Source organism: Lates calcarifer, linkage group LG6 (genome assembly GCF_001640805.2).
Source record: "Lates calcarifer isolate ASB-BC8 linkage group LG6, TLL_Latcal_v3, whole genome shotgun sequence".
NCBI lineage: Eukaryota > Metazoa > Chordata > Actinopteri > Centropomidae > Lates > Lates calcarifer.
Genome location: NC_066838.1, coordinates 23468371 through 23495282, shown reverse-complemented (window position 1 = coordinate 23495282; position 26912 = coordinate 23468371). Strand labels below are relative to the sequence as shown.

The following is a 26912-nucleotide window of genomic DNA, read 5'->3' as shown; positions in this document are numbered from 1 at the left end:
AAAATAAAAATTTGAACTTATGATGAGCATCTTTTAATGACTAATCAGTGAATAGAAAAGAATCAACAGATTAATGAAGAGAATTGTTGGCAGCTCTGGTAGAGCTGCTTATATGTCTGCAGGTAATAACACTGTCCAATAACAGTTCAGCCCAGGCAAATATACTCTCACAGTAAACACTAATCTGCTCTAGTCCTGTCTACCTAACTAATTATGTTTACAAGGTTTCCCCTGTGCCTCCTGTGTAAACCTGTCAGTCGGGACACAGGGCAGCGGGATCCTGAGCTCTCTTTGTTACAAAGCCACTCGATGTGGGAACTGCGACTTGTGCAGCGGGTCTAGAGGGGGCCAGTCAGGTTAATGATATCAAGCCCTGTGTCCGCTCACAGCCTTATCTTATCACCGCGGTTTGTTGTATTAACCTTGGCCTGGAAAGGAGAAAATCTTTAAATGGGAAGGGATTGTATTAAAATAAGCGGTGACAAAGAAAGCAGCATCACCAGCACACCCCCGACCCGCTTCTCTCTCTGCCCCCTGCTAACTGCCTTTATGTTAGTCTACTGATAACAGCTCCCCTTGATCAGGTAGGTTGATTAACGATGGGAAAACAGCGTGACACTGACCTTCCTGAAAGCCTGAACACACACACACACACACAAACCCACAGGGATACACACTCAAATACATCACGTGTGCCTAACCAGGAAATACAAACTGAAAGAAACACACGCTGCACGTTTCAAGGCCACTTCAGTTCTGATAATCAAGGCCCTGATGAGAAGTGCAGCAAACAGAAGCTTTCAGCCTGAGGTGAGAAATGAGAGTTGTCAAAACAATGCTGCTTTTACTTGACCCCCCCATTAATGAGATCCAAGCCATCATCACACTTCACCCAACACACACACACACACACACAAACAGAAACTCTGATGCTTGCAGCAGAGCAGATGAGATTAATTTAAAACAAAGCCAAGGATAATGGTTGAACAGGTCTGTGAATGACATTAAACTGAGCTGAACCTGAATCAAGTGTAAACATATGAGGGCTGCAACTAAAGATTATGTTATTGACGGATTAATTTGCCATTGTTTTCCTCACAAAATGTCAGACAATAGAGAAAAATGGCTGTTATGAATTCTCCACAGCCCAAGGTGACATCTTCAGATATCCCAAAGAGACTCAGCTACCAGTTTATAAGGTACACACAGCCAAAAAAAGCTACCATAATGAAAGGTTATAATGTTCGGTTTATGTTGAAACTGTCTAAGAGAGGTGTTAATTTAACTTTAATATCATTTTGAAGCACACTGAGTTTCTCCATATCCATATACCACCAACTGCAGATCCTAAAATGACCATAAATGTGTGTTTTTAACAAAAACTGAACACAGTAATCTTCATGAGGGCAGGGTTCATCTCAGGACTGCTACGTTAGACTACACAACCTGAGTGTATATTCAGTTTTCTATCATGCATGTCAAAGAAAAGCATCCAGTCTGTACATTTGGAAGGTGGAACCAGCAAATGTTTAGCATTTCTTGCTTTAAAAAATAAGCAATGATAAAAAAAACTAATACAAAAAATTATTATTCGATTGTCAAAACAATTTTAGATCTAAATGTATTATCGCCACTGCCAACAGAAGCAGCAAAAATTCGCATCAGTCTAAGCAATGCACACAGTTGTGTCAGCAAACCTCTCACCTGACAGTCAGTTGGTGATGGCGTCGTGTCAGGAGGTGGTGACACAGGAATCTCTGAGTCCACATGCAGGAGGTCCCAGCTGCGCCAGGATGTAAGACGACCAAAACGAACCATTTTTACACAGAAACGAAACCCAAAAATCCCCCAAACCTCAGATTTGCGTAATCAAAAATAAAGCACAGAGGTAATTCCAAAAAGTCAGGAAGAATCCATTTCCAGGAAATCACAGTCCAGACAGAAGTGCAGAGCTGAGTGAAGCATCGCAGCTACTTCTCCTCTGAGCCTGACTGCCAATCTGATCCTGCAGATACTCTGTACTGCAGGCCAACGGTCACACAAACAACAATCATAAAGGTGTGTGTTCGCCCTGCAGTAATCTCCACCTGTAGGCATTAGGGGAAGTTCTTTGTCTTCACACACACATACACACACACACTTCTTCAGGCTGCTCAGCCTTGTAGCTCCTCCCATGCCATATGGGGGAATAAATAATAGTCTCCCAGCACCTGATATAATTAGTTTAATTAGAGAGTGTGCCACCGAAAACATGAGTCATTTAAATTCTGGACGAGCTGGATCGAGCCATTAGAAAGCAGTTAAACGCTTCTAATATTAGATCTGAACAATAACACAGGAAGGACTCAGTATTGTGAGTCAATACTGTTATTCACAGTTTCATAGAGACTAAAACGACAGATTAAAGTGTCTTGTTTTTTCCCGATCAACAACCCAAACCTAAAAATATTCTGTTTACAAAAACATAAAACTAAAAAAAGCATCTAATATATCTTCAGAATAGAGAAGCTAAAATCAGAGAAAATTTGTCTTTTTTGAATATTTGTGCTTGAAAAATGCCCAATGTTAATATCAGATTACTGTGCAATTTTTACATCAAACCAAATGCATTTTTCTGTCACTTCTTGTTTATAAACTAGCACTGATGTCTGGGTTAAAATTAAAGTGCATGCACACTTGAAAACAAACTTTAAAGTCTAATATTTGTGCCAAAGATCTTATCAAGTCAATCACTGATACTTCTCACTCTGTTAACAAACTATACTGACTGTTGTGGAGAGCACTTCATGTTTCAGTTAAATACTTCAGAACAAGTGGGGCAATGACGGCCCCGTGTGACCGCCACTGATTCAACTATTGTCATTCAAAGTGGCTCTGTGTTGATTCGACAGTCGTCCCCCATTGTGAGCTAACAGAGGGGGTCAGATAGTAAGAGAGGAGTGTGATAGCCTGGCTGAGAAACTCCACACGCAGCCATCCTAAGTTGTGTAATGCAGGAGGTAAAAATGCATGGAAGAGGAAATAAATAACAACAACTGCCTCTGCTAAACTTCCTCCTCGTATTGTATGAGCTGAATTCAGCCTCATGAATACAATATGACTCAAAACAGGATTTAATCCGTCTGTGGTGAGGAAAATAAAATGCGTTACTGTATTTCAGGTGTGCAGACAGTATGAAAACAACACACTTGCCACTCCCTTCACTGTCTCATCAGCTAAAACGTGGGCTCTGTGCGTCACTGTATGTCTTCAGCCCCTAAGGCTTTTAGGGGCTTTTCTCAGATATTTCCCCAGCACTGAACTCTTGTCTATTATGAAACAACACTATCTACCTCTCTCTATTATACAACAAACTCTTCCATCCCTGGGGCAATGCCAGGAGTCTCTGCTTTCATTTCTGCTTTCATTTTGATCAGTTAATCTGAATTTTATTCTATTTGATTGTTTTTGGTTTTTGGTTTTTGGTCTATAAACTGTAAGAAATTGTGTAATATTCGCAACTTTGTCATAGTTCCTAAGTCCCAAAAAGGGGCCTCGGAATGGATTGTTGTGTTCGGTCCAAACACAAAAATATTCCATTTACAGAGATATAAAAGTGAGAAAAGCAGCATTTTTTTGTTTTTGCTTTTAAAGGGACTTAAATGATCGATCAATTATCAATATGAAAACTGATTCATTAGATACTTTCAACATCAGTTATTAGAAATTAGATTAGAAATTCCAATTCCAAGACCAAAATAATGAAAAATAATAATGTTCTTTAAGATTAATCAACATTTTTTTTAAATGAAATCCCTTCTTATCATTTGACAAAAGAAGCCAGACTTGAAAATAAAACAGATTCAAGCATCAGGTACTGTCTGATCTAGTGCTGCAGCTGATAATTATTATCATTACAGAGTAATCTGGAAATTATTTCACAACACTGATCAGCTGATTATTTGTGTTTCGAGTGTCTGAAAATGGTGGAAAATGCTGATCACAGTTTTCCAGAGGTGACTCACGTGTCTTGTTTTGTTTGATCAGCTTCCAAAACCCAAAGAAACTCAGTTTGTTTATTTAAATCTTCAATCTAAAAAGGCAGCAAATCGTCAGATCTGATGCAGCTAGAATCATATTTGCTTGAAAAAGGACAATTATTTGATCATTAAAATAGTTGCCAATTAATTTCAATTTATCTTTGATAACTTTTTTGAGAAATATAAACGTGATTTTTCTATTAAACTCTGTTTTTTAATTCAAAAAGTGAGGCCAACCTCAGATGTTAAATGTTGGACTAGATAAAATCGTAAGTAAGTAAATATAATTAGAAATATGATCAGACAGTACCAGCTTTGCATAAAAGTTTCGATACACATTCCACTCACCACCATCAAAGTATTGAGTAGATAAGATTTTCCCCTGATGTGATGGAGGAGTGCATTACAGGAGGCCAGAGCACTGACACACATATGGAGGATCCATTACCTGACATTAACTCCCTGGGAAAACCAAAAACCATCCAACTGCAAACTGTAACATGAACCTAGTGGTTATAATTTGCCATTTCTGGATCAAATAATCTCACTGTAAATTAACTATTACATGAGACTCAGTGGAGTGAGACGGAGCAGCAGAGTTGGCCCGCCACTTATGTGTTGTATTCACTGTGCTATGGCAACTGATGGGAGCTGATGTGTGTTATATAAGAATAGGGCCAATTTACAGGGAGCAAGGATCAATGTGCTGAATGAGCTTACTGAAAATCACACGGTCCCAGACGGTTGAGCCATCTTTATGACTGTACAGACTGTAAACGCTGGTCTTGGTTTCTGTTCTCAGGAAAAGGAAAGACAGGCGAGATTCAGCCACATAACTGTCAATATTCTTTGTGTCCCAGATGTATGAAGTTTTGTTTTTGCTCCAACCTAATGCAATAATTCAACGGCATATGGATAAAAACACATCCTGAGCCTTGACCCTGGGAATTAATGACTTCAACCTACCAAACCGGTAATATTAGTCACAGCTACTACAGCAGGGGAATCCCAGCTGTGACCGTGACATAAACTTTCAGGTTTGTGATTTAGTTTATTCAAGTTATGTGACTGCAGCTGGTTAGATGAACGCTGCAGCCAAACATGACTCCTGGGTGGACGTAGTGAAGCCCTGTACAAGTTTTTGAATTTATCTTTAATGTCAAAAACATGTTTTTTCAATCACACGCTGAGACACGCAGGTTAAAGGTTTAATTTGTTTTAGGTCAAAGGTGATTTGATACACTGCTGATACTGTAAGGGTGTAAAAGGATGCATTATTTGCGGATGGTGCAATAAGTTCGAGGCACAGACAGGCAGCGGTGCTTTATGGGAACTATCAGCAGGGTTGGAATGCGTTTTTGACCAATCAGAGAGCTTGGCTGAGGTTCCCCGTCGATAAAATAATCAATCCGGATCATCAAAGCTCTCTGCAGCCTATCACAACGCTGCCAGAGACTATAAATTGTAACATGCATGCAATAATAAACCTGAAATACCCCATTCAAACAAAGGAGTAACTCTATACAGAGGGGACAACACTTGGCCTCTTTTCCTCTGAAGCCTGGCACAAGCCACAGTGATGCCAAGCCATGAATCCGGTCACTAGGCAAATATCTAAACTTCTCTGAGTGAAGCCCTTGATTCCATAAAAAGCAGGCACGCATGCATTTAATGGTGAGTGGCCAAGCTGCTGCCATAGAAACTCAAAGACTGCGCTCGGTGCCCACATGTCCAAGCAGAGCTTTTGTTCTCCAAACAGCTTTCATAAAATATGGGCTGGCACCCAAAACAGATCACAGGGTTTCTGCTGTTGAGTCTGTTAAAGACTAAAGTATCAATACACTTCAATGGGCTTTGGTTCTATTCTGCTCTTATTTGGATCTGAGACAATTTATGAGTCAGTTTCTCATAAAGGGAGACATGAGAACATTTATTTAAGTACTGTACTTGTGTAAAATCCTGAGGTACCTGTACTTAACCTAAGTATGACTCTTCTATTCCACTTTATACTTTTACTCTACTACATTTCAGAGGTAAATATTATATTTTTCACTCCACTATATTTATCTGACAGCCTCAAAGAACGTTTCACATATTTCTTTGTCAAAATCTGGTGCCTACATTACCCACAACGCAACTCTATTGTCTGCAGTTCAGTCAGAAATTTAGGTGTAGTCTCAAGCCCCAAGCAGAGATGAGAAGGGGGGCTACAGACGTCTGGTAAACTCATTTCTCTCCAACTCAACACCTCCAGATTTTTGTTGTTTTCACACTTGTTGTCTTCAGACGTGTAAATTCAGTTGCCATTTGACATACAAAACATAAGCTTATCAGATATAATGCTGCCCAAACAAATATAAACTGATAGAACTAGTTCAATCTCAACTATTTCACATTATTCCATCACTAATAATAATAATACAATAATATAATTACAATATAATGATTTAAAATTCATGGGGGGCTTTATTCTGTCTAATGACTACTTTTTTTTGGCAACTGTACCAAGGACAACCAGAGGGCTGGTGTATTCTGCCAGGTCTCACCAGCTTTCAGAAGCAGCACATTATTGCCCCCCTGAGGACAGCACTAGAGTTGACATGACTCGCTCCACATTCCCACAGTGTGGATACAGTGAAGTTCTGCCAAAATCACTTGAAAGGAATCACACAGTGAGCAGTTTGATGCCACAAACAAAATAAAACACAATGCCACACAGCAACAGGAGGTCAGATTCTGTATGACTAAAAACTCTGATTTCCTCAGCAACCTCCTGTGTTTATGTCTCTGCTTGATGACTAACCTTAGTGACTTAGCGCCACAGATGGCAGTAAAACGCTTCCACCGAGCCTCTACCTGTTTCTTCGCCCAAAGGGATGATGACATCAAGACAGGTCTGTTTACAGTATCTGCACGTATTACATAATCAAACTCACCTGTGAGTGGGTCTAGACTTGCCTAAAGGACGTTTAACAACCAGTGACTTGTCTTAAACTTAAAAAGGAGGGGCGGGAGGGCAAACACCTTTCTGCTAAAAATGAGAGCACATACTGAAACCCCACAGTGCCATCACAAAAACTACAGTTTATCACTTAGAGACAATTAGATCAGCCCTAATGTTTCAGGCTAATGGGGTGTGATACCTTCTGTGTTTGCATGTATGCACTCACGCTGTTCGATGACAACATGATGTTGATTCAAGTTTGTGCAACTATAAAACATCTGGCATTGATACCCACCAGTGACAATACAACTGTTCATGTAAATATTATTGTGCTGAACATAAATTGCTGCTACTACTGGAGGGGAAGTTGTTAAGCAACTGTTTTGTTCAGCTCAATGACAACACTGTTGAGCAGCGGAAGCAATTTTTGTTGGTATTTTTTTAAATGACACTGTTTATATAATATTCAACTGTTGAACTATGTTACCGCTGCAGAGCATGCCAAGAAAGCGAGCCCACAAACCTGTCCTGTGGATTGTTGTGTGGTTGTAAAAGTATTATTTGTTTTAATTAATTTGTCAAATGACAGAAAATACATTCTCATATCTCATACAACTGATTCTGTCATTTATGTCGGGTAAAACAAGCAACTGACCAGCTTGGATGCTATCAAAGTTCAGGCTAACGCTAGCGGCTAAAATTGGAAAACACACGTAGCAACAGCAACTAAGGGAGGTGGGGCTACGCGAACATTCTATTTGATGATGTCACAATGGGTCTGGGAACATGTGACCGGCACAGCCTAATTTACATTTCTCAAAGATGGATGGGAACGTGTCCAATCTTAAATGCAAAGTTACATTTGATGTGTGCTTACTGTGTGTTGCAGTGTGGCTAAAATTTTTAAGAGTTCTGATGCTAACTTATTAGCATGATGATGCAGGCTGTTGATGGATGAAGTGACATGAATTACAACACACCTTTTGACCCAAACATGTAATTAAATGTAATGAATATTGCACTGATTATATAATTTTGTAAAAATTTGCTTGTTACACAATGATAAGCCCACATCATGGAAAACTGGACTGTGTGTAATAGTGTAAATGATGAGTTTCCACTGTGACTGTGTGTTCTGGATGAGGAAATATTGAATTAGCATATGTTTTGAATTTGCTCAATCAGACAACTTATGATACATTATGATATCATAGTGTTATAAAGCACATAATAGAGCACAAACACAGACACACTGACCAGTCACCATGACTATTATATCAGTAAGACGGTCAGCTGATCCTGGTGCAGAGAAGTGATCTAATTTAGGACTATTTTGTAATAAGTGACCAGTGTTTGTCAGACTGCTGTTGAAGAAAGTCTCTCATTTTCTCACAGCCCTGTCAGCACTTCACAATTTATATATCTTATATATTTATATGACAAAACTGGGGAGATATTTGCTAATGCTAAACAGACAACAACTAGAAATAAATGCAATCCCTAGTTGCAGCCCTGGTGCTAAAGCATGGTCACACTGGTTTTTACAGTTTTTATGTGCCTCTACATGAACCTGATGACTGTCTGCCCTATTTCCAAGCTCCATGTTTGGGAGCGGAGTGGATCAGGATCCTGCAGGACTCCGTCAGTCTCTCAGCACCTCTCACCAGTAACAAAACAGCCACTTCCTGTAGCTGCAGGAAGCTCTGGAGTGGCACAGAGTGTTCCTGAGTGAACTCATCATCATACAAGACTCAGAGGTTCGACTGGCAGCAGCGAGCAGGCTGGCATGTGCATACACGAACGTGCACACAAAGAGACGCCACGCAGCTGGCGGTAGGCTGAAGCGGAAATCCAGAAATACATTCCCAGGTTTGCACCGGACAGATAAAGGTAATAGCAAATAATGAGGTCATGGTGGGATTACCATGAGATACTACACTGGCCTGAGGCATCATGGGACTAGAGGAAGAGGAGGTGAAGTTATGGAAAATGGTGACGGGTGTGGCAAAACAGTTAAGAGTCACAGGGCGTGCCTGTGTCTGTGTGCTGTGAGTGGTTTATAGGGGTGGTGTATTTTGGTTTGATGAGTCTGAGAGACAGTTTTGTGTGTTATGAGCTGGAGCGTCATGTGAAATACGACCAGGCTGCTATCCTGTTCAGCCAGATGTTGACTTACCAGCAGATCCACGCTTTCTCTGCGTCCCAGAGATCCGTGCTCCACCCTCTCGCTGCCTGGGGTGAGGATGTAGGGGCTCTGGACTCCAGAGGGCTTCATGTTGGGCAGGCTGAGTGACCTCAGGTCCTTCACACCCTGCTCCACTTTCAGCTCATCACCTGGTCTTGCTGCATGAAAAAAGGGGAAATCCTTTACAACTGAAAACTTAGGCAGTCAGAGGATCAGTGTTTATTTATTTCCGTGGAGGAAGCCACTGTGGTCAAAATGTGCTTTCTTCTCCAGTTTTTTTTTTTTTTTTTTCAGTTTTGAGTCATGTTGAACTCAGAGCCACACCCGGAAGTTTTGGGATCTCTGTTCTTTTCTTAAAATACCAGCCAACATTTATTATTAAGTTACACCAATGACTGTATATAAAAATGGATGACATGACAGCTCCTCAAAAGTAAAGCCAAAACATCTTGACTGCCCCCTGGTGGCTGGCTGCAGTATAGGTCATGAATCCTGCAACCTCCATGCTAGCTACCTAAAATGACATGAACTAAAACATCAAAGTTTGTTCTAATCACTTAATCTTCCTGATAATTTTGGCTTTAATTAGTTATTTACTGCTATAAAACACGGATGTCACGTCATTGAGAACTGTGACTGACTTGTGATTGGTTGGGCGGGTATTAAGGCGGGACCTTGATACCGAAGCACCGACACAAAGATGGGAGCTCTAATACTGGGGATATTTTTTGTTTGTTTGTTTGTTTGTTTGTTTCACAGTGGGAGGAAGTGGAGACCCACTGTGCATCTACAGTCATGGAGTTATACTTGTATTGACTGATTTTGGCCACTTGGGGCAGCAAAAACAAACTGTAAACTACGACATAAAATCACCTTTTAAGTTGATAGACCAACTTTGTTAACAGTTTGTCTATTTACACATCCAACAGATAGAGAGGAACGGAGCAGATTATATCCATTATATCAAAATAGTGATTATTGCTGATTAAATATGTATTAAATTAATGACTGAATGAACTGAGTGTAAAAGAAAACAGAGCAGAGCAACATTAGATTCGCAGACGTCACAGCACTGAACAGCTGTGGACTGTTAGCCCTCGACCTCTGTGATTCAGACTGTATGTAACTCCAGACTCCGGTCAAGAGGTGCGAGCCGGGAGGGTGACAATTTCAAAAGAATAGCAATTAGTCATGGCATTGGATCTCTTTTAAGACATGCTTAAATGGGCCTTTGATGCAGGAACTGCAACAAGTGTAACCACAGAGAAGAGGCCCCCTTCCCTGTTTCCAATAGCAGGGGGGAAAAAAGCAAGCAGAGTTATCATGTTTTCATGCTGCTACTGCATTATTAAGATTCATGGGGATTTTAAAAACACTTCTGTAACAAGACTCGGCAAATCAGTGACACATTTTGACTTGTAGTTCTGATCACGGTCCACTCCTTTTTCCTCCAAGTCAGAAAAATCAGGGTGTGAGAGGAAACTGGCCGACACCATCTGTCCTGCTCAGTCATTGTTAAAAGGCTGCGGATAAGACTGGTGTGATGTCTAAAATACACCATGACTGCTAAGTACAAGACTGAAAGGCTGCTGACTTTCTACGAACAAAGCAGAAAGATACTAGAAGACATTTTCTGTGGCTGATTTTATTGTGCCATTAGAATTTATTTTACACGTTCATGGTGCGCTTATTTTCCCATAACTCTTTCACAAATGGCATAGCACAACTTCTATTTAAATTATTATCAGTCAATGGTGGGTTTATGATATATAAATGTTTAAATTAGGTTTTCATGAAAGTTAATTAAGTAAATTTTACTTAACTTTACTACAAAATAAAACACAACATGGGATTTAACAGAGAGGGGGTATTTTATGAGCCTGCCGCAAATAACCATCAGGGTCGCAAAGTTTTGAACTTAGTGTAGTAAAATTGTGTGGAATAATAATAATATTAAGCATCACATTGTTGCTCTTTGGTCTTGAGTGTAGGGCTTCTGTAAAGTTTTTGTAATGAATCGTCTAATTTGCGGGAATACTTGTAACTACTGCTCCTAAAGTGTTTTCTATATCTGGTATTTAACTGATTAAATGATCTGGAGAGACTCTCTGCCTCAGTGTGTGTCCAATAAAACTGCACCACAAATTTTAACACCAGCTTTTCTCTGACGTTAAACCTCAGATGCAATATTGTCTGCTGCTGACTGTTTACGGCCTAAAAAGTGCCTCAATCCTGCTAAACGTGTCTGAGCGACTCGAACAAATAATAAAGCATTAGTGCAAGGTGGGGTTGATTCTGTATGGATGGGGTTTTACCTTTGACTTTGAGGTAGTGTCCTCCAAAACGATAAGCCTCGAAGTTGAGGGACAGAGGAGTGTTGGACTGATCCAGAAACAGGTCGACCCGGGACAGCTCAATACCGTTCCTCTCAAACACTGGCCCTAGAACCTCTCTGGTATCACATCACAAAGAAAACAGAAGTACAACATTAGATATGGTTCATATCAAACTCTTGCAATACAATTTAAAAGTGGCCGTTCCTCCTCTCCTCTCACCTCAGCGTTTTCTTTTTCATTGCAGGTACGATTTCTGTGTTTATGTCCACGTTGAGATCAAACTTGAGGCTGAAGCACTCCTTACTGGGGTCCTGCGGAGGGGGGGGCAGACACTCTGTTAGTTTACACAGGTGGGGCTCGTGCTGTATGTGTGCTCGCAGCAGATCCACAGGGGGGCTCCTTCTCACTACACTGCCCGGCTCAGACAAAGAGCAGTTGTGTTATATCATCGTTGAGGAGAGTAATGGTGGCTGCTTTCATTCTGCCTCTGCTTGTGTCATACACCATTTGTGGAAAACAAAACATGCTTCTACAAATAACAACAGGTGACAGAAATATTTTCTTCCCACAGATCTTGTAAAGTCTTCAAAGGAACAGAAATGAGTGTGTGGTTTCATGTGGGGGGACTTTTTTTTACGTTGCACACTGCAGCCCACGTGTTTGTATGATTACTTACATCAGTGTGTCGTCTCCGTGGCTTCTTTTTCACCAGCTTCAGCCCCCCTGTTTTACGCTCCCTGCAAAACAGTTCCACACACATTAACATACCCAACATATGAGAAACTGTTTGATTCTTAAAAAGAATCGATCAAAATCTGGAGACACACATTTCATGGCTGTAATTTATCCTCCTGTGTGACAAGACAAGAGCTCCACTGACAGGTAGCGGGAGTACATGAACACTAGCATGGAGGGTTACTGACCCACGGTCATTGCTCCCCTCATCCTCTTCCTCCAGGTCGGAGGGGGGGCTGGTGCGTGGGGGACAGGAGCGCGTGGACACGTTCCGAGCCAGGATGGAGGCTAAAGGTTAAGAAAACATAATAGTCATTCCTCCTGTTTTATCACACCAACGGCAACCTTTAATAATGAAGCTTTAAAGGGACAGTTTGGCTTTAGTTTGTCCAGGTGTATTTATCTCTTATATTTCTGCTTCCATAACAGATGGAAGAGGGAATCTGTTTGTGGTGTTTACAATATCTTCAAACAATTCAACAGTAGGCTACCATCTCTTTCCAGAATCAGCGTCTTTCTAACTCTGGATTATTATTTCTGATCTCTAAACAAACAAACAAACAAAGATGTTCCTTATAACTCCAAAACTTGCTCAAAAATCTTCACATTTAATTGTTGTAAATAATTGTTGTCCATTCATCCATGGCCTCACTGCTAGCACAAAATGCTAATAGCTAATTAAGCGTAGTTTTAATGGTGCCAAATGTTCACAGTGGGGTCTGTAGATTATCCAGAGCAACCAGGACAGAGGAACAAATTGCCTTTGAATTTTTTTTTTCTCAAAGCCTCTGCAAAAAATCTACAACTTTGCATGGCTGGTTAGCACTAGCCTAGCTTGCTAACTACCAGCTACAGCCATAAAAGTAACAACAAAAATAGCCAATGCTGTACAGTTGATCAATCGATTCTATTAAGTCATTAATCCAAACAAGAGCTACTACAGCTTCTGTGCTACTTGCTGATTACTGGTCAGGTAAAAAAAAAAACATGTCACCCATCCAAACAAGGCTAACATGAACATGAATGAAGTGCAACAAAATGGAAATATACTATCAGATTAAATTAGCACTAAAGGTACTTTGGATAAACCAACTCTTTAAGAACAGTCATGATGACAGTGCAACTATTCTTGTAGTGGTGTATTTTTCATACTTAAACTGAGTGATTACACATATCACAAAAGTCAAAGGAGATGAAAGTGGTTGCCTTATTTAGACACTAAAGAAAACTCGGTGTCCTTGATATTTACACAGTGAGATCCTGTAATGAGGCAATGGGTATGACTTCACTGGCAGAGGAGGAATACCAAATACAGAAATAACAAAAGTCTACCTTGAGGTTGTAAGTCAAATCGGGGGTGTCGGTCAAAGTGCATGTTGTCTGTGTTCTCTGAATGGCAGCGTGAGTCACATGACTCACACAGGTGAAGGGGGCTTTTGCTATTCAGGTCTTGGCAGTCTGGGTGGTGGCAAACCTGGACACAAAAACACATACAGAGGGGGGGAAAAAGAGGACAAGGGAAAGTCAGACCAACATAACTCTCAAGTACACAAGGTCCCTGCATTAAATACAAAAACATTTTAAAGACTTGGCCAAAGTGAAAAGGTTAAAACAGTCACACACATTTAGAATAAACAGCTCCCTGCCTGACTATTGTTTCTGCCACAATTAGGTGACCACAGAGGCTGCCACGGGCATTCCTGAGGTTTGGTGACTCCCACCTTCTCACCATCTGTCCCCCTCTGTGGGATGACGACTAATTGACTTAGAGGCAGTTTTTCACCTTGTGTGCTGATCTGGGAACAGCTTACTCTTACGTAATCCAAAACCATATCCCAAGAGGTGACAATGAAACCGACCACAGGTCAGCAACTGGGAGGCTTCCAGGCCGCAGAGCTCCGGGAGCTCCAGAGCCAAGACGACAGGCAGCAGAAGGATGCAGGATTAAGGATCTCTCTGTCTCGGGCCAGACAGATCCGACCCCCCCTCCCCTCCAGTCCCTCCTTCCCTGCTCTTTCCCTCACCCCAGCAACGGGGCCGGCAAGCATGAGGGGGATCTTCTACATCTCCTCACTCCACCCTGTGTCCTCCCTCCCCCTCTCCATCACCCACACCCGGGTTCAGGAAGCGAGGATGTATGGGGAGATACAATGGAGGTCCCACTAATGTACTTCCTGTAATTGTTTCCATGTACTCAGGAGGAGCAGCATGTCTGTGCATGTGTGTATGTGCACCACGGGGGTTGGAGCGCAAGCTAGGGAGTCTAGCTTTCATGTAAACACAAGTATAGATATTTAAGAAGTAGTTGCCTGATAAAAACGCCATTAAACAGGCCTTCCTTATATTGTTGTAATACACAAATATGCATTGCCACATGGCTCTACATACACACAACAGAGTTTAAATGCAGTCAAGTAAATCAGCTTTTAATACACATGACCCTCTGTCTCCCCACCCCTGGTACTCTACCGTCATTTTCTGCAGACAGGGGCAGGAGTCTCTGGAAGTCGGCTCCATATCCATGCCAGCAGGCACCCAGGACCCCAATAAACATCCAACTCGCCACCTCGTTGGCCTGCTAACTTTGCTCTGCAATGTGCTCCTGTCAAGCCACACTGACAAGCTGCCTTATTAATCCACTCCTCTCAATGTCTAGCCAGGTATAATCGCAGATTTTAAGGAGCAGGTCGCAGGGCTGGAGGAGGACAGAAGGGGAGGGAGGGATAAGGTTAAAGGGAGGGTGAGGAGTCCCGGTAAAGATATAAACCCAAGGCAGGAAGGAAGGGGAAAAAAAAGGTCCATCCAGAAGCTTTTCAGAAGTACAAAGCCCCCCTAATCTTGCAGCCTAATTGGTGCCTGTGCTCTGTCAAAGCCATCTGACGGTCCTGGAGAGATTAAACAGGCCGCTCTGAGCTCCGCCAGCCAGGATCTTCTCCTCTTTTTCCCCCTCTCTCCCTTTCTTCTCCGTCCTCTGCCACCACCAGCATCGACTCCTCCCTTCCTCTCATACACCCAGGGTCACTATACCCAGGCAGAGCCCCAGTCAGAGAGAGGTTTTAAATAGAAAGAGACGAGCAGAGTCAGTGAGTGAGGCTCTCAGGCTAAACAAAATAAGAGGATGGCCTTGTTTACTGTAGTGAGCGTGACATGCTCTCCTCCAATAAGCACAGTGGGGTTAAAGGATAATTCCAGTTTATTACAACTTGGGCCTTATTTTCATGGTTTCAGCTATCACTTCTATCAGTTATGATAACATTGCACTTAGTAAAGTAATTGCTGGGATGTGGGAGAGATGTAACACCACTGCTACAAAATGCAACATGGCAAGAAATATGAGCAGTCAGGCCAGCTTGGTGTTATTATTACTGATAGGAAAAATAAACTATGACCATAAGATTCCCTTCAGCTCTATGACATTTTAACATCTTTCAGCACACTGTTTTGGTTTTCCCGGCGACAACCTTAATGTTCTGGTTCAGAGCAAAAATAAATAAATAAATGGTTTAATTAATGACGCATATGCACAATCTTCTCATCACCAAACAACAGACAGCCACAGTTAGCAACTAGCAAATGAACAAAGTGAGCATTTATCCGCTAAAGAGCCAGATATTTCTCTCAGGAGCTCATGGAGACCAAATCAAAAACTAAAAGGAGAGTGAATATTGGACTGATATTCCTCAGGTAGACGCAAACACAACTTCAAATTAATGCTAATGTCTGCTGAGTGAGTAAACAGTTATCTGACAAGCCCACCATATCAACTGGAAAGGTCAAATATTTGACAGTTGTCATTTGCAGCTTGTTTCTGCTGCCCAGAGGTTAGACTTAGTTACAGGATAAAATCATTCTGGCCAGCTGCTCTATGAGGCTGTGCTTCGGCACAACAGTGATTTGAGCTAAATGCTAATGTCACCTGCTAACCTAATCCACACAGTGCTGATAGTTAGCAGACCATTTTCACCATGTTAGTTGAGGTTAATGTGTATGGACAAATTAAACAATACAAGAAAAGTTATGGGATCAACAAACTTGTTACAGTTCAACTTGACAGGGGCATGAAAGTCCAGCTTTCATGGAAATCTCTCTGATAGTTGGGATATTTCATTCTACAGTGGTAGAAAGACAGACCAGCTAAACAAGCAACCAACCGACGTTCACAACCCTTCAACCATGTTGCTACTGCGGCTACAGGAGGAGGAGGTTCCTCCTCAGTTAAAAGCTCTTGTGTTTTTTGTTTTTTTTTTAAACAAAGTGAGATCCTGTTCAGTCTTGTGGTAACTATAGTTCAGGATAGTGGGAAGAGTATGAAATCTCTGGTTTAAGATATTTCTTAATCGTTGCAGTTGATGACGTTCGACAAGTTGCAGGTACGGAGGAGGGAAGTGTCTCACCTCCAACTGACTCACTGACCTCAGCTTAGAGAGACAAGCTTCATGGAAGAAGCACACAAGTTGCAGAAATCTGTTACAACATCACCCACTCATGTGTCTCTGAAGTCAACGTCAATGCGGTGCGCTCAAATTTTCGCGTAGCAGAGTCAAATGTCCCATCACACACAGGTGGTATGTTCTTCAATGAGGTGCGGAGACAGTCGTCCGGGCCAGAGAAATACGAGCAAACCAGATGCCATATTTAGACAATAGCCCAGATAGGTAGGCCTCCTTACTATCAAGCTGGAGCGTTCACATTCCTGCTGCAACTAAAGCAGCAGAAAATATCTGACGCTTTAGCCAAGACAAACGAGTGCATCAACAGACGAAGAAAAGGGCTCTTGTTAGAAAAACCAAAAAGCACCAAACTGGAAAAAACACTAAAAATAAAACCTAGAAAAGCCTGCAATCTCACACTCATGACAGATATACACCTAACAGATCTGTGTTTCAGCTCAGCAGAGATTTTTGCAATACTGAACATTCCTTATCAATGAGAGGGATGATTGATATTTGGGTATGAGGACGATCTGACTTTCATTATTTTCGACCTTTTTCCTGGAATCTAGAGCTGGATCAGTTTTCCCCCAGCGCGAAAACGCTAGACGAGGCAGTGTGTAAGCGAAGCTGACTGTAAGAGAAGGTGACAATGCAAGACAGCTGACAGGAAGCCATGCCGTGCCTCGTACAGCGAGTTTATGAATGTGTGCGAGACAACATGTGTCATGTGAGTGTGTGTCGCGTGTGTGTGTCCCCCCCCAACACCCTCCCCACCGCATGCCTGCTCTCAGATCGGCCCGGATTAGTGGGGAGGTTCGGGGGGAGCATGAGTGACTGTAGATGAAACACTGCATGCACACACACATCTACACACACAGCCCCACCTTCACCCCCCTTCCCCAACAGCTGAGAACACACACCGGCCCCACTTCGGCCCTCGTCTCAGCTTAGCACATCCAACACCACGTGGCACCTGCTTATACACCCTTGTTTCCACACATCCTGCAAACACGCCAATACTCCCCACACACACACACACACACACACAAAACATGCATGGACTTACAAACACAGGCATGCCCGCTCCAAGGCTGTGTCATCAAACAGCACACCAGTCGCTCAGCTGTAATAAAGCCGTTCTTGTTTGAAAGAAGATGACTGGAGTCTTCTGAGGTGAATCAGGATTATTACCTTAACACTTAATCCTCCAAATGCCGGCACGCAGCATATGAAGGCTATACCGTCACACTTCACAGCACACGCTGTATCCACTGGAAAACACTGAGAGTTTGATCTTATTCATCTTATAAACAGCATAAGAAAGAAAGATCACTTCACACAGCTGATGCTAAAGACATTAAACTGTGGCACAGTTATATTAAGTTAAGATTCAAATGTCTTGAACATGATTTATAATTAAGGATGGAACTTGTGGGTTCAGAGCAACAGCCTGGCAGCTCAATTTGGCTGCAACATCCACACCACCATCACAATTTTGGCTCCGGAGGACAATCTTAAATAAGTCTGGACGTCCTGCCACATCCTCGTGAGCTGGAAAATCTGCGGGTGATCGGTCTTTGTGTATGGAATTATATGACGCATTGAGAGGGAAGACCGCAGATAAATTCAAATCCAGATTACAGATCTGACTCAATGTGATACAAGACCCATCCATCACACGGCTGCTGCTCTGAGATCGGAGCGGTGAGGGAAGCTGCTCAGTAATGCTCTTACTGGTTTCGCAAAAGCCAAAAGTACATTGGGTAAAACTTCCCCCACAACCGTTTGCAACCTGACAGCGTTTCCCTTTCCCGACCTCACTCCCGGAACAGCTTGTCCTGCCAGAACACACCTAGCGCTTACGTAATAGCATGTATCACAGCGCGCACATGTGTGTTTGCATCAGGTCAAAGGAGGAGTAGAAGGGAGGGTACATGAGCCGCAGGCTATGGTTTCTCTCATAACTTATCATGATCTATCTTCAGAGACATAACAGGCTTTTGCTGCTTTGCTGTAACGGTCAACAAGGTTGGAGAGGCACGACAGCATTTTATTAAACCTGAGATGAGGAGCAGAAAAGATGAAATACTGATTAAATGCATGTGGCACACTGTGAGAACAACTGTATCCTGATGACTATTTTTCATGAGTTAACTGCTAAAGCTAAAAATATTGATACATGATCCTCCTGAAACTGATGTGACTCTGTGTGGTAGACAGTCCCAGATGGATCCCATAGAGAAAGCTCAGTGAAGTGGCTGCTCTTTAGCTGAGGTGGGGAAGTTAACCAGACACACATTTACCAAACCAACCAGTTAGTCTTCATCTTTAAAGTCTGTTCTCTTGTAAAAAAACTAAAATACTGTTTAAAAACAAACAGTATAAAGTATAAATCTCTCCTTTGTGTTACTTGGTGAAGTTAAGAGTCTTAGAAGAAGACACCACACTCAAAAACAGACAAACCACATAAAGGGGAGATTTACTCCTTATTCTAAGTGTCTTCAAACGACATCTTTTTTACTTTTACAAGAGAAAAAGACTGAAAGGATCAGGACTGAGCGGTTGATTGGGCAGATGCACGTCTGGTTAGCTGCCCCGACTCCATTAAAGAGCAGCTCACATCCACTTCACTGAGCTTTTCTGTGGGAACCGTCTTCACGCAGCGGATGAGACCATCCTGAACGAGGGCTTTTAAGCCCAGTACAGACACCGGCTTGCAGAGAGCACATTATCCAGAAAACAACAGCAAGAAAGTGTCATTAAAGCTGTTATGGGTTTAACATTAATTAGCTACAGATGCTCTAATGAGAAGCTGATAGATCGAGTTTAGCAAATCCAGGTATTTTACTGACTGGATTAAAAATAGAGCTGGCTAACAGAACTCAACCCTAAAGATGGAAAAATAAATGTCAACATAAGACAAAGACCGGAAAACCAGACGTAAATAATTAAGGGTGCGAATTAATAGGTAGAGCTAGCCAGGAGGAAATACTCTCCATCTAGAGCTTTTAATAAAGCCTTTATTGTGTTATGTTTACTGTGTGAGTGTGTGTATGTATCAGGCTGCAAGTATGAGCGTGTGGAGGGGTGGGGGTTCAGGAAGGTGGAGGTTAATGTACAACACTTAAATTTACGGCATGTAATAGAAAAACATACTGCAAGAGAATAAAAAAATCTTATCTTTTATTAGCCATACTGCGAAAACTGGAGTTTTCCCACACATTTATTACTCTATTATAACACACACACACACACACACACACACACAGCTGTTTGTCACAGTGGTGCCCACACCCATTGAACAAACTCAGTGGCTTATCATTGTTCCAAGAGGCCATCGTCAACCTCCACACACACAAACTATAGAAAACATGAAATCAAAGCCAACCTGAATCAACACAATGCAACAACAGCCCAACTAATGCTTCATATTGGAAACAATGGATAATACTGTTTGGTTATGTTGAGCACAAACTGTACTGTTTGGGCCAACCATCCATCCGACGCTGAAAGGTCTCATTGCACCTCAGTCTTTGTTGAGACTGCGGGTGACATCCAGGTACACTGTGTTTAATCACACGGGCCAACTTTAATGCTTACCATCACTCCACTCCCTGCTTTACGGTCCTGTCCTAACATGCAAGTCATCACTGATTTGGCAACTGGACGAGATCCCCCCCCACCCCCTCCTTCAGCAGTAAGTTATGTTACCGTTAACTCCTCATCAGTCATGAGGGGGCTGGAGGAGTCGGCTCACGGTAGCTTCAAGTCAACCCCTCGTTTTTCTTCCAGTAACCAAGCAGGACTTGTCGTTTCTCTCCCCCCCCACCACCTTTTTTTGGAGCAAAAAAACGCTCAAGTGCATCCCAATAAACACACCTACGCACGCAAATGATTGGGTAGCACTCGACGAGGCAGAGTCATGCACAGTCTTGTTCGAACAGCGTGAGTGCAGTGAAGTCAGTCAAGCACCCAGACAGACTTTGGTCATAGAGTCGACGACACCAGACTAATCAAAGATAACCCAAAAGTCAGACGCACAAACACATCATCAGTGGTTCATAGTCTACAACTCAAGGAGAGACAACCACTGTCTCATTTTCACAGACAAATACGCTAATGAACTGACCTTTGACCTGCGCAAACACATCAATACATGTCTAATGCTAATAGTGCAAAACATTTCCCTGATGACTGTGGGCTCATTTTACTGTGATGACTAACGTCCTCACGCGACGTTTACCTCTGTACAAACACACCAAGAGCAAAAGATTCTCCTGAACCCATCTTGTTGTGCAAAAAAACTTGCCAAATAATTTGAATTATTTAACATCAATATTGGAGCTGGGTAGCTCTTATCAATACTGACAAACTCAAATGTCACAGTATCTTTAACAGAATTCCTCAATATCCAAAATATAGACTAGAGTTTCCAGAGGATATTTACATTAAGAAATAAAGAAATATCATTATATAGACACAATTAATGATTATTCTAATTGATTAATCTCTAAATTAATGTTTTTTTCATTCGTCAACTAATAATTTAGTCAATAAAATGTCAGACAAGTGCCATTTGCAAGTCCCTGATCCCATCTTCCAACTGCTTATTCTTAGCGTTTTATTTTTGTTCAAAAAGAGAGATTTATTTTTTAGTAATATGAGACAGGAAGTGGCTGAAAATTGTAGCAGCTGGAGGCAGAAAATGTTTTGCCATTTTTATTTGATGAATTAAAGTTATTCTGTCAACTGACTAACTGATTAATCCAGTCATTATTTTAGCATTAAATCATTATTAATGTGGGTATGGCAGCCAAGCTGTTAGAGGTTATTTGACTTCCAAAGAAGAAAATGTTATAATTTAACTGTATTCCAACCCTTAAGGTTTCCCAGGTGATAAAATGACTTTATATCAGAAAATTCCAGTAAAAATCTACATCCACACTTTCCACATCCGCATCGTCTACCGGTCAGTAACTTTCTCACCATCCTCTCAGGACACTGATTATTTCTTAACTGCAGCTAAAAACTACCACATCAGCTGCTGCATTAAGGGTAATGGATTGTCAGAGAAAAAGTTTAAAGAGCTAAATGCCTGCAGAGTGAGCGTGCTTTTCATCAGGCTGAGATGACAGAGACCGAGCAGAGCTGTTCAATCTCTGCTACATGTAACTTTTTCACTACCTCTGTCTAAAAAGACAGTTTTGATTGTCCTCTCGGGAGCAGAGCGCACGACCCCTTGGGGCCTTGCCATGTACGCTGGAGCGGGCCTGCTTTCCTGAACATTACGCAGAGTTGCAATTAGCTGTGGCCCAGTAGGTGGTATTGAAAACAGCGCCCAGTAAGGCTGCAGGAGATCAAAGCACGAGCCCTGGGCAGGCCGAGCCCAGGTCTGATTTATTTTTCAATAAATAAACGATGCATCTGTTGAGGAGTGGCATGGGAGAGAGCCACTGCTGCTCGCTCGCTTTCTTCTGCCGCCATCTGTCCTCTGGCCGGGCGAGGAGGCGGAGGAGGAGAGCCAGGGCCCGGGTTTTTTATTTTTTTTTAAACTGCGGCCCTTATGCAACAAGACTACCCTGCCTTGTCTGCATGTCTGTTCCCTATTAACCGACTCTCCCTCATTCTGGTACAGTACAGCGCTGACGCCTCGCGCACATATGGATTTACTCAAACAGAGGCACTTGCTGTGTTTCATCCTCCCAGGAGAGAAGTGTGTGTGTGTGTGTGTGTGTGTGTGTGTGTGTGTTACCCAAACACATGTTAAGTATGTTCATAAAAGGACCCACAGTGGTTAATTCTGGTGAGTGGTGATCATTTACTAACAGACATCAAATGTAGGATGAGGAGGGGTATGCTTAACAAGGGATGATGTCATTTCAACGCCAATATCTGCAAGTGAAAATAAAACAATGAAAGCATAACATAATGTGCATTAAGCCGATGGACACCTGTAACTGATAGATTAAAGGATAAATTCGGGTTATTACAACCTGCTCCCCTTAGTTACTGTTGCTATGCTTGTAAAGCTACCCAAGCTAGCAGAGCGCATATGTGGTGCTAGGTTGCATATTAACCTCTCAAAATAAGTAGGGAGTATTAAGACAATGCGTCTTTGATTTCATAAACAAAAGCAGGCCAGTTCAGTTTTATTGGCTGAAATAATGACTGTTGCTAGCAGATTTTAGAGGCTGTAGCTAGCTAGCAAGCTAGCTAATGCTAACTCAGTGAGCTGGCTAAAACAAACTCTACCTGTAGCTAATTTTTAAATGTTTCCACTTGGCTCAACCCTTCAAAGCGGTCTTAATGTGCATACATGACGTGAGATTTACTGTAACACGATTTCCGATAATGAGTTTGGCTGGATCTCCTGGCGGCTGAGCTAACACTACTCTAAATTCAGATCTAGTAGCATCTACAGTGTAGCTGTAGCTAGTTAGCTAGTTAACATTTGCAGCTTTGGTTAGAGTGTAAACACACAGTTTAATCCATTCTTTACACTTTTGCTGTTGTGTTTTAGTTTTGGTAAAGCTGAAAAAACACACAACACCCTTCAAACTCTTGATATATTGAGTAATGCTCTTATTAAAGCTCCATACACACAACTTTAGCAAGAAATCCAGAGTTTGACAGGCCTGCTCTGCCTCATTTGTTATGGACAGTTGCTGTTCTTGGGATGGATTTAGCAAACAATCAGCAAACAAAAAAACAGTTTAATCAGTTTGTTTAATGATTCACTTAATGTGAGCGCAACCGCAACATTAGTCAACATTACAGGAAACGTGAGTGTGCAACTGTTGGACTATAAACTGTGAAGGATGTTTACAATTAACATTTTGGCTAATAACTATACTTTCTGTTTTCATTTTCACTTCTAAAAAAGTTTATCTGATCGTCTGACTGCTCATGTTTCTTGCCCATCAAGTCTCTTCTTAGCAAGGCCACAAAATCTCTCCAATTAACTTGGTAAAACATCATTACCAAGGGGAATCATGGCCAACACTTGTGAATTGTGATAAAGTGAACTGGAATAACCCCGCTATAAAACATATAATATCCAATATATCAGGCTCATTTAAAGAGTTCACATCCGCTTGTGTGACTCATTTGCTTGTTTAATAATATTTGGACATCAGATAAACTGCAGACTGTGTAATTGTACACAGTATTTCATAATGTTGTCCTCCTCTGCACAGTGACACATGATGGAGGAGGAGAGGTTTTTCCAAGATTTCACACTATAGACATTTAAAAGAAATGGTTCGATTTTCTCATTGCTTCACACTGACGTCACTTTCATATATTCAAACTGTCACAGAACCCTGGATGGATTATGAGGAAATGGGCCTCCTGTGCACAGACAGTTAAAAAGTCCTTCACTCCTCTTGAAAAAGACACAGGACAGCTACAAATGACTTGTTTTGTGTTTGTTTATGTTTTTTTTCTGTCTCTTTGTAGTCATTTTGGGTCTCTTTATTATTGCTTTGTCTCTTTTTAGTAGTTCTGCAGTTGTTTCACCTCTTTTTCTGATGTTTTTGCATCTCCTCCTGGTCATTTGTGTCTTTTAACTGAGCTCTACGACTTTCAAACAAGAAATATTGACATTTCATTTCTGGCCCAAGACCCACCCCCTTCAACCCAGCCCAACCCGGTCCAACCCAGCTCATTTGATAATCCATAAGGCAACATCTGCATTTCTTCTCCTGATAATAAATATGTAAATTACTGGTGTGTTGACTCAACATATTCAGTAACTTTCCAGTGAATGTCTGGCCTGCTGGTGCATCCATTTACAACCTTTGTCACATCTCCGTTATCTCCCCACCACCACCACCACCACCACCCTGCCACTATCCCAGAGAACAGGGCACCACACAAACAATCTAAAGGTGAAATCAGGCACTGCCCAGAGGTCCATCTGACATGACACAGACTTCTCCAGCTTTGAGCATTTGCCATATTAAGTAAGAAACTCAGGAACAAACATGCTCACAGGAAATACTGTAACTCTTTTTGTGAACTTGACTATGCATTCCAGTGGAAGGTATGTTTCAACATGCAGCAAAGTTTGCCCAAGAAAAATATTACCTCCTCATTTTTCACAACTCATTTTCCTATTGGACACCTGGGTACAGTCGCTTTTTTCAGCTGCAACCAGCAATTACTGGCTACAGGGAATTCTCTTCAAATTTCTTTATAGACTACATTTGGAGGAATTTTAAAGCAAAAGCTGAACAGATTTTAATGTTATTTAATTGTTTTGAGTTCCACCTCAGCTGCAACAAAACTGAGCCCAATCCCCCGGCAGCACAAATATTTACATGACACCCAAATGACACATGCCACTGTCACAGTGTCGTCACAGGGAAAAACAACACACTCAAGCCGCCTCTTAAGGAGAGAAACACCACTAAATCCTCTTAGACCTGAAGTGACTAAACACGTCCAGGCTCAACACTATTCAGCTCGGGGGTGATCAATTCGACTACATGAGAAAAGCACCACTCACCGGCAGCTGGTCTCTCTCTGCTCTAACAAAGTCAAGTGTACTGACTGCTGTCTCAGGCAATGCTGGCTGGACTATGACGCAACTAGCCTTTCCTATCCATAGCCTCAGGGCAGGAGAAGAAGGAGAGATAGACAGGAGGGCGGTGAACAAGACCAAAAAAGGAGGAAGTGAGAGGAAAAAAAAAAGAGCTGGGTAGACAAAGTTAAATTAGAGCTTCCACTGAATGCTGATTTGGGCACAAGCAGGTCCAAATACGACATGGAAATTGATTATTTGGAAACCACCTCCAATTTGGTATAAGGAATATGGAAAGGAGAGAGCGCTGGTGGGTGCCAGGGGGTACGTTGGTCTGTTGATATAAGAAGCAGATGTGAAATATGCAGACACAGGAGGAAAAACAGACTTAAGTGTTGGGTCTGCACAGATGTGGATGTGTTACACCTTCACAGCTTCACACAGGCAGAGAAAAGTCAATTAACATCTGTTCAAATGTAATACTGAGTGTATAGTTTAGAGCTGCAGCAATAAATCAATTCAAAATTATTATTATGAATTGTTATTCAAGCAAAAATACCAAAAAATTTAGCAGTTAGAACATCTCAAATGGGAGAATTTGCTGCTTTTCCTTGTCTCATAGTGTAATCAGTTCAATATCTTTGACGATTAATCAATTAATAAAAACAATTGTTAGTTGCAGCCCTGGTTTACTTCTCCTATCTTTTGTTTTTACAGAGAATGAATGAAAACTACAACACATACTAACACAGAGCAGATGAAAACTCATGCAGCTCTCTCCCAGCAGAGCTTGTTCTTTACATTATTTACCTACCATAGAAATACTCGACTTCCCAGGAAAGACAGCCACTTTGAGTTTCAGTGGAAGAACCAATCAATATCTCCAAAGTCCAATAGACAGCAGGTGGTAAAAGTTTTAGTCCCAGCCAGAGATCGAACTTATTCTGTAGTTCCCTCAGATGAGTGTGTGTGTGTGTGTGAGTGCCTTTTAAGTTTCTAAAATAATCCTGAGCTTCAAGGTGAAAACACCGGACGGAGTTAATCTGACAGACAGCGGTATCGAACGAATGTGACAGAGGCTGAGAGGCTCGCTCTGTTTACTACAGCAGTCTACTGGGAAGACACACACACACCGACACACAGAAAGAAAGAAAAACCATCAACCCCGCCTATCTTCTCAATCACACCCCCGCAAGCTCACACACATCCTGGCTGACTCATGTAAACTCCCACTGAAACTGATCTCTTTTCTCCTGAGAATTAGCAAAGTTTTCCATCGGACAAAAAAAAAAAAAAAAACGTCTTTGATGTTTCAGCTGATCCAGATTTAGCCCAAATTCAATGAGCAATCCTCACTTCTTCACTGATTGATGTCTGTGCTAAACTGTCCGGCTTGACTTAGTGCCTCAGTTGAACTCTGACCCTGCAGGGGACATAAGGTCAAGGGAGGTCTCACTTTAAAATGCGCTGACCAGGGGAAGAGTGGGACATAAATCTGTTCAAACACAACCAAAACACAAGCAACATTACCCAACACACAGCCATAACACTGCGTTCTGTTTAGTATGGAGCATCAACATACTCATCATACTAATCCTCAACCCATGAAAACAAAAGTACAATGTCTTTTATGGCCTTTGAGGGGCTTTGGGTGCTTTTCCCTCAGGGGGGAAACGTTCCTGAAGCACACGGTGATTTGCATTTTCACAGCAGGGCCAAAGATCCAGGAATGATTA

General features: G+C 41.8%; 1 protein-coding gene across 5 annotated transcripts in view; it reads right to left on the bottom strand.

Annotated features, from left to right (window-relative positions):
- plekhg5b (pleckstrin homology domain containing, family G (with RhoGef domain) member 5b) overlaps nt 1–26912 on the bottom strand; it is a 69172-nt gene that overhangs the window by 12305 nt on the left and 29955 nt on the right. Inside the window, exons 1-8 of one of the 5 annotated variants that reach the window (XM_051071395.1) lie at nt 25991–26366; nt 14689–14914; nt 13552–13693; nt 12312–12507; nt 12161–12221; nt 11704–11795; nt 11464–11600; nt 9140–9306 (exon numbers count right to left, since the gene is read on the bottom strand). In XM_051071395.1, coding sequence (XP_050927352.1) covers nt 9140–9306; nt 11464–11600; nt 11704–11795; nt 12161–12221; nt 12312–12507; nt 13552–13693; nt 14689–14742 — 849 coding nt within the window. In that variant the 5' untranslated portion in view covers nt 14743–14914; nt 25991–26366. Of the gene's footprint in view, nt 1–9139; nt 9307–11463; nt 11601–11703; nt 11796–12160; nt 12222–12311; nt 12508–13551; nt 13694–14688; nt 14915–25161; nt 25283–25990; nt 26367–26912 lie in introns of those variants that run through there. The other 4 variants (XM_051071396.1, XM_051071397.1, XM_051071394.1 and 1 more) reach the window with 4 other exon arrangements.